Raw genomic sequence first — 7,802 nt, 5'->3', positions numbered from 1 at the left:
GGTTATTTTAAACCCAGTGATTGGGTTTGTCCATTTTTCACTAACCAACAATCCATAATTTTTTTAGTGTAGCAAAAATATGTCATGTTTAACTCATGCTGTATCCAGGTGGTTGTGGTTGGCTAGTTAGCTCTGGCAGATAACATAAACTAAAAAAGCATCATTAAAGAGATAGTTTATTAACTCACCCTCATGTTATTTTAACCCCCAATGTCTCATTTTGTTTCACTCCCCTCCACCAAACCCTGTTGTATTGTTTGCCTTCAGGACACTTAAAATATACATCACAAATTGAGTGGTATTATTCATTTAACACTTTTGGGTCCTTTAGAAGCTTAAAGAGGTGGTCACCATACACTTTCATAGTAAACCCGAAACCCCCAAACAACATGGTGTGATCTAACGACATGAGGGTTAGTAAATAATGACAAAATTCTTGTTTTGGGCTAAACTATCCCTTTAAGAGCCATCCAAAAGTAGCTATTCTTAAAAAATAGCTTCGAAAAAATAATTCTACCCCACCCTCACCCAGATGCGAAGCCTAATCCCAACATCAAAGGGTGATAGAAAATAGTAAAAAAAATACAAATTTGAAAATTCATACGAAATAGCCACCTCCTAAAATATGTGCAAATTGCAGAAGAGATTGTTCAGTTTTTTTCATACAAAAATGTTTGAATATTAGAATATTTTTTTTATTATACCCAACCCTGACCCCAACCCTAAACTCAACGTCACAGGGTGAAAGAAAATAGTACAAAAATGTACAAATTTGAAAGTACGAATTCATACGAAATAGCCACCTTCTAAAATATGTGCAAATTGTTGAAGAAATTGTTTAGTTTTTTCATACAAATATGTTTTAATATTAGGAAAAAAATATTAATTATACCCCACCCCTCATCTCAATTTCACAGGGTTTAAGAAAATAGTCCAATATTGTACGAATTTGAACGTATCGTATGTATTCATACGAAATAGCCACCTCCTAAAATACTTGCAAATTGCTGAAGAGATTGTTCAGTCCTATTCATACAAATATCCTCAAATATTAATTTAACCCTCACCCTGACCCCAACCCTAATCCCAATTTCACAGGGTGAAAGAAAATAGTAAAAATATTACGAATTTGAACATACAATTTCATATGAAATAGCCACCTCCTAAAATATGTGCAAATTGCAGAAGAGATTGTTCAGTTTTTTTCATACAAAAATGTTTGAATATTAGAATTTTTTTTTTATTATACCCAACCCTTACCCCAACCCTAAACTCAATGTCACCGGGTGAAAGAAAATAGTACAAAAATGTACGAATTTAAAAGTACGAATTCATATGAAATAGCCACCTCCTAAAAAATGTGCAAATTGTTGAAGAAATTGTTTAGTTTTTTATACAAATATGTTTTAATATTAGACAAAATATTAATTATACCCCACCCCTCATCTCAATTTTACAGGGTTTCAGAAAATAGTCCAATATTGTACAAATTTGAATTCGAATGGATTCATACAAAATAGCCACCTCCTAAAATACTTGCAAATTGCTGAAGAGATTGTTCAGTTCTATTCATACAAATATCCTCAAATATTAATTTAATCCCCACCCTGACCCCAACCCTAATCCCAATTTCACAGGGTGAAAGAAAATAGTAAAAATATTACGAATTTGAACATACAATTTCATATGAAATAGCCACCTCCTAAAATATGTGCAAATTGCAGAAGAGATTGTTCAGTTTTTTTCATACAAAAATGTTTGAATATTAGAATTTTTTTTTTTATTATACCCAACCCTTACCCCAACCCTAAACTCAATGTCACCGGGTGAAAGAAAATAGTACAAAAATGTACGAATTTAAAAGTACGAATTCATATGAAATAGCCACCTCCTAAAAAATGTGCAAATTGTTGAAGAAATTGTTTAGTTTTTTATACAAATATGTTTTAATATTAGACAAAATATTAATTATACCCCACCCCTCATCTCAATTTTACAGGGTTTCAGAAAATAGTCCAATATTGTACAAATTTGAATTCGAATGGATTCATACAAAATAGCCACCTCCTAAAATACTTGCAAATTGCTGAAGAGATTGTTCAGTTCTATTCATACAAATATATCCTCAAATATTAATTTAATCCCCACCCTGACCCCAACCCTAATCCCAATTTCACAGGGTGAAAGAAAATAGTACAAAATGTACACATTTTAAAGTACGAATATCTTTAAATATAAAAAATATATAAATTATACCTCACTGACCCCAACCCTAATCCTAATTTCACAGGGTGATAGAAAATAGTACAAAAAATTACAAATTTAAAAGTACGAATTCATACGAAATACCCACCTCCTAAAATACTTGCAAATTGCTGAAGAATTTCAGTTTTTTCATACAAAAATGTTTGAATATTTAAGAAATATATGAATTATAAGCGACCCTAAACCCAACTTCACAGGGCGAAAGAAAATAGTAAAAAATTTACTAATTTTAAAGTACGAATTTCACCAAACACCCACCTCCTAAAACACTAGCAAATTGGTGAAGAAATTCAGTTTTTTCATACAAAAATTTTCGAATATTAGATTAGATTTTTTAATTATAACCTTAAACCCAACTTCACAGGGTGAAAGAAAATAGTACAAATATGTACACATTTGAAAGTACGAATTCATACGAAATAGCCACCTCCTAAAGTACTTCCAGATTGCTGAAGAGATTGTTCAGTTCTTTTTTATACAAATATGTTCAAATATAAAAAAAACATAAATTTTACCCCACCCTGAGCCCAACCCTAATCCAAATTTCACAGGGTGAAAGAAAATACAGGGCTCAACGCAATTAATTTTTTATACTGGCCCCAATAAAAAAATGTCAGTGTCACATATTTGAAAATAATAATTCAATAGTCTACCGAGCAGTCCTTTATGTTGAGCCCTGAAATAGTAAAAAAATACACATTTTGAACGTACAAATTCATACATACGAAATAGGCACCTCCTAAAATACTGACAAATTGCTGAAGAGTTTGTTCAGTTTTTTGCGTTCTTTGTATTGAGTGCTCGACTAATATACAGATAAGTAAAGATAAACAAACAGACATAAATCTTTTGATGTACTTGTGATATGCCATTTATTTTCACAACAGTTTACATTTATATGGTGTACAAATTAGTGTAGAGCAGATTAAGCCATTTCCACAAAAAACATCTGTTTGTGTGCATTATACCAGGAGAGTGTTATATTTAATCCTTGTGATGATATTTCCCCCGATTAGAGTGTTTCACCATGCAGGAACACTAAGGTCAAACAAACACTACTCTTGGCTAACATGATAAGTCTGATGTTTCTATACTAAATTACTGTACTGCACTACATTCCCCATAAGCCTCCTCCGTCTTTCAGGTTTTGCATTTAGCAGCTGGCTTTGCCACTAAGATAATATTGTAAAAATAAAGTATAATTTATTTTCAACGTGAAACCAACTAATCGTCAGAGAAAAAATACACTGAATTGTCCAAAACAATACATCTCGTACAGCGTATCGCTAATTGGAATTCACATAAAAAGAAAAACTTGCAAGAAACAAAAGAGAAGACAGAGGAGGTGCAGCACACAGGCAGATTGATTTGTGCCGGTTCATTATAACACACATTTATACAGACGATAGTTATTTCATCATCTCGTACTGTGATTATCTGCTGGGTGAAAACTAAGTTGTGATGACCAATACATGAATTATGATTGATGTTACAGTGGAGCTCGCGAAACACATCTACACACCGCACAGATTCATTACAATCTCGAATCTTATTGGCCATCAGAGATATATTCTGGAATAAAATGTATTGAAGCTATACCTGTTATCTAATGTTTGTATCTTATAGGCCTTACAAAAGCTATATGTTATTATGGACAGCAGCATCTGAGATTACACAACAGTTTTAGGGTGTAACTGTATTTACAATGCTTTAGATTGACTTTCCTTATTTCCAGAATGCATCGATTTGAGTGTCCGAGCATGATACAGTGAGACCAGTATATACCAATATAAAATAGAATAAATAAAATAAAAAATATCATTTTTGTTCAATACAGTTTTCTTCTTAAACCGTCCCAGGACATGCAAGGCAATGTGTCTCTTTTTTCTTAAACCGTCCTCTAAAAGAATGCATAGATAAGACACAAATTCACATCTCCTCTCCAACAGTTAGCTTTCCAAAAAGGACCACAAAATAAATTTATATTCACAATCACCACCATCATCCACTCTTCACGTTTTCTGTTTTGCCCGTTGGTTTATCTACAACACATACAATGATTTTTTTACAGTATGGCCAAATGAAATGAGATCACTACACATGCCAAGGCAAGTATGCCCAAAAAACATTACAAAATAAAAGCATTTGATATTCTAAAAATAAAGGCTTATGATATGACATTTGTTATATATAGATAATGTATGTACACAAGTGACTCTTCAAAACCCGAGAAAGGGTGTTAAGCTAGGACTACAAGTGGCACACCACTGACCAAACTCAGAGTACAGTAACAAACAGATGTGAAGCATTACCAGGACACCAGTGACATCCAAAGGCAAAGATGCCCAAACTGAATCAGCTCTTCACAGACACTGGAGTTCCTTCACTAACCTGGATGTGCTGCAAAGCTGTTCGTATTGATCGGGTATTTTTGAGGCTTTCGGTCAGATGCGACCTTGTCAAAGAGCGTAGTAAGTGAAGCAGAACACAGTTGTGTTTCTTTAGGATGTGAGCGCAACACGCTGGGGGTCGAAGCACAATTTTAACATGATTGAACTGTTTGGCTCTGAGCAAAAGTTCTTCCTTCTTACACTTGATTCAATTCTTCCACACAAAATTCCCTCTTTCAAAGGAAAAAGGCAAATTCACTTTGGAAATATAAAAAAGCACATTCGTACATTACATCTACACACCAAACTGAATAGGTTACACCCTTCTGCATTATCAGTCACAATGCAGGGCAAGTCTATTGGGATGTTTGATCCATCAATGTATGTGCGTTTTATTTTCACATGCTGTATCTTTTGTGAGCCTCCTCATGTGAAGCAAGTCCATTGAAGAACAGAGTTATTTTAATGGCAACCCTTCACAATTGCAACATTTGGGCCTTGTGGTTTCGCTTCCTCTCATCCATCAGTTTTTTGTCTGCATGACCAATGGTTGCATTTATAATAGATTGCAACTTATAAACGGCACTTTTCATGAATATGGTTCAAAATGTTTACATTAAAAAAATTACATTTTAAAAGCTGCAAAAGTAATATGCGAAGTAAAGGGCTCTTTATAGTTGTGCGCAGGTCCTACGGCGAAGCCGCGACTGCGTAGGTTAAGCGTCAGTTTTCATTTATACTTTTGCGTCGCCGTTCGCGTCGACATGCAAACACACTCGCAGACCGCTGGTAGGCAGTATCCACGCGTGTAACCACAGTAGCAGCGTGACTGTCAATGAAGAAGAAGCTTGGCAAGTTTAACCCACAAACGAAGAAGAAACAGCAGGTTGTTGTGTATGATTTGAGAAGACAAGCAGTGATGGAAGTAAATAAACAGTGTCTAATGTTGCAGTTTAGTTAAATCACTTCTCAACTTGGCCCATCTTTGTTCTTCTCACCATCGCAAACGGAAATACCTATGACGCAGTTTTTTACCTGACGGGAGGGGTTCTAGTGGACCAATCACTGCGCTTGCGGTCCGCGAAGAACTGACGCGCTGTTAAAAATTTGGCGAGGTGCACGTCAGGCTACGCAGAGGCTACGGATAACCTGCGACTTTACGCACGACTATAAATTGGACTTAACAGGGTTGAAAAATAAAAACAGGATAAGTAACAGGGTTGAAATTCTTGCCTAAATTTAACTTTATTTTAACAACACCTAATTCGTCAACAGTGAATAAAGATTTGTTGGTTCAACTTCAAGGGTTCATACTAATTGAAATGTTGAGTTAATTAAACTTAAAAATATTAATTGACACTTTTTTACAAAGTTAACTAATATTTTTAAGTTGAATTAACACAACATTTCAAGGCAGCATGAACCCTTACTTTTTAAGTTGAACCAACAAACCTTTTTAACAGTGTTGACAAATTAGGGGTTGTTAAAATAAAGTTTAATGTATCCAAATTTTCAACCCTGTTATTTCAAGGCAGCATGAACACATACTTTTTAAGTTGATACAACATTTTTTTTACAGTGAACAAATGTTGAGTTTGTAATTACTGATAAACATATTTCTGACATATAAATGTGTATAAAAAAAGAAAATTGTGTATTAAAGGGATAGTTCCCCCAAAAATAAAAAATTTGTCATCATTTTCTCACTTTCACAAACCTGTACAAAATTCTTTGTTCTGCTGAACACGAAGAAAGATATTTTGGGTAAATGTTTGTAACCAAACAATTCATGAGCCCCATTCACTTGAATAGTAGGAAAAAGAATACTATGGAAGTGAATGGGGCTCATGAATTGTTTGGTTACAAACATTTACCCAAAATATCTTAATTCGTATGCATTAGAATTAAGAAATGTATACAGGTTTGTAACGACATGAGAGTGAGTAAATGATGAGAGAATTTTCATTTTTGGGTGAACTATCCCTTTAACATCCATAACAGGGTTGAATGGTTAAATTGGATGAATGGAGTCCAATAGTATCCAACAGTTTCACAACAAATAACACTGAACTTTAGCCTCGAATGCTTTAAAAGTAATGAGACACCAAACTGTATTCATGAAAAGTGCCAAACATCCTTAAGCAGTATGAAGCTCCTCTAGGCGTATTGTCTAACAGCTACAACCACAATGAAGCTCTGGTGAAGCAGCTGTATTTGCCTGAATTCCATAAACTAAAGTAGTTATCTGCTCAATTATGCTTAAAAACTTCAGGCAGGCTTGTCCACATAGAGTGGAGTTTATAGATGGGCGGAGCCTGCTAGTTTGTGTCATGCTGAAGAGGCGTGGCTTCCCATGCAGATACACACATGACTGACATACGCGTAATTGAAAAGAGAGTGGTTCAAGATGAAGGATTAGGTGTTTGTGTACTTGTGCAAGTAAAGGGTGGGTTTTCTTGGCATTGGCTCACTAGATTGCTCATCCCCAACATGTGGTTTCTCTTTCACACAGTTTTCGCCATTGATTTCCTCTTCGGCTCCATCAATTGAGCGGCAGCTATGTACAGAACATTCTGGTATTTCTAAGCATGCAGAGCGTGAAAGTGAGTATGCGTGCATGTTGGTCAGATCACTGAGGCAGCTCAGTGACCGGTCTTTTCTGTTTGAGAGTGTCGATGAGTGAAAGAACGCCGCGTTTGACGCTGGTGGAAACTCGGCGTGTGACTGAATCAGCAGGGGGAGCCTGTGAGCAGGCTTTCTGAGATGGAGGGCGTGCCACCAGACACTTCTGATACCTCAACTGCAGACACAAAGAGGAAGACAAGAAAACAAGCGGGAGGGGTTTTATTCATTTGTTGGTGTCATTTAAAATTAGAACATCTATTTGTTTATGTATAACAGGTAACTCATTTTGTTGTGACCCTATTATTTTATTTATTTCATCACAAAATATAAAATTCGATATCTAAGCAAAAAACTAAACGGTAATTTATACTTCTAAGCTACAAAAAAAAATAAAATATAAAAAATTTAAAGCATCACAACATAATTTTAAAGGTGACTTTTATCATTTACAATCCATTATTAAAGTAATGAAACTGGTGGGTAATAAATGTCTTCTGGTGCAAATCAATGAGTATGTGGGAT

General features: G+C 34.9%; 1 protein-coding gene across 4 annotated transcripts in view; it reads right to left on the bottom strand.

Moving 5' to 3' along the window:
• Positions 1-6,544: 6,544 nt before the first annotated feature.
• The window catches only part of apbb2b (amyloid beta (A4) precursor protein-binding, family B, member 2b), a 48,694-nt gene continuing 47,436 nt past the window's right edge, over positions 6,545-7,802 (bottom strand). For all 4 annotated transcript variants that reach the window (XM_065254626.2, XM_065254628.2, XM_065254629.2 and 1 more), the window contains one exon: positions 6,545-7,455. In XM_065254626.2, the coding sequence (XP_065110698.1) occupies positions 7,285-7,455 (171 nt within the window). In that variant the 3' untranslated portion in view covers positions 6,545-7,284. The remainder of the gene's footprint in view (positions 7,456-7,802) is intronic.

The sequence above is a fragment of the Paramisgurnus dabryanus genome, chromosome 4 (assembly GCF_030506205.2).
Source record: "Paramisgurnus dabryanus chromosome 4, PD_genome_1.1, whole genome shotgun sequence".
Lineage (NCBI taxonomy): Eukaryota > Metazoa > Chordata > Actinopteri > Cypriniformes > Cobitidae > Paramisgurnus > Paramisgurnus dabryanus.
Note: the sequence above shows the minus strand (reverse complement) of the source record. Positions and strands in the feature narration are given on the sequence as shown.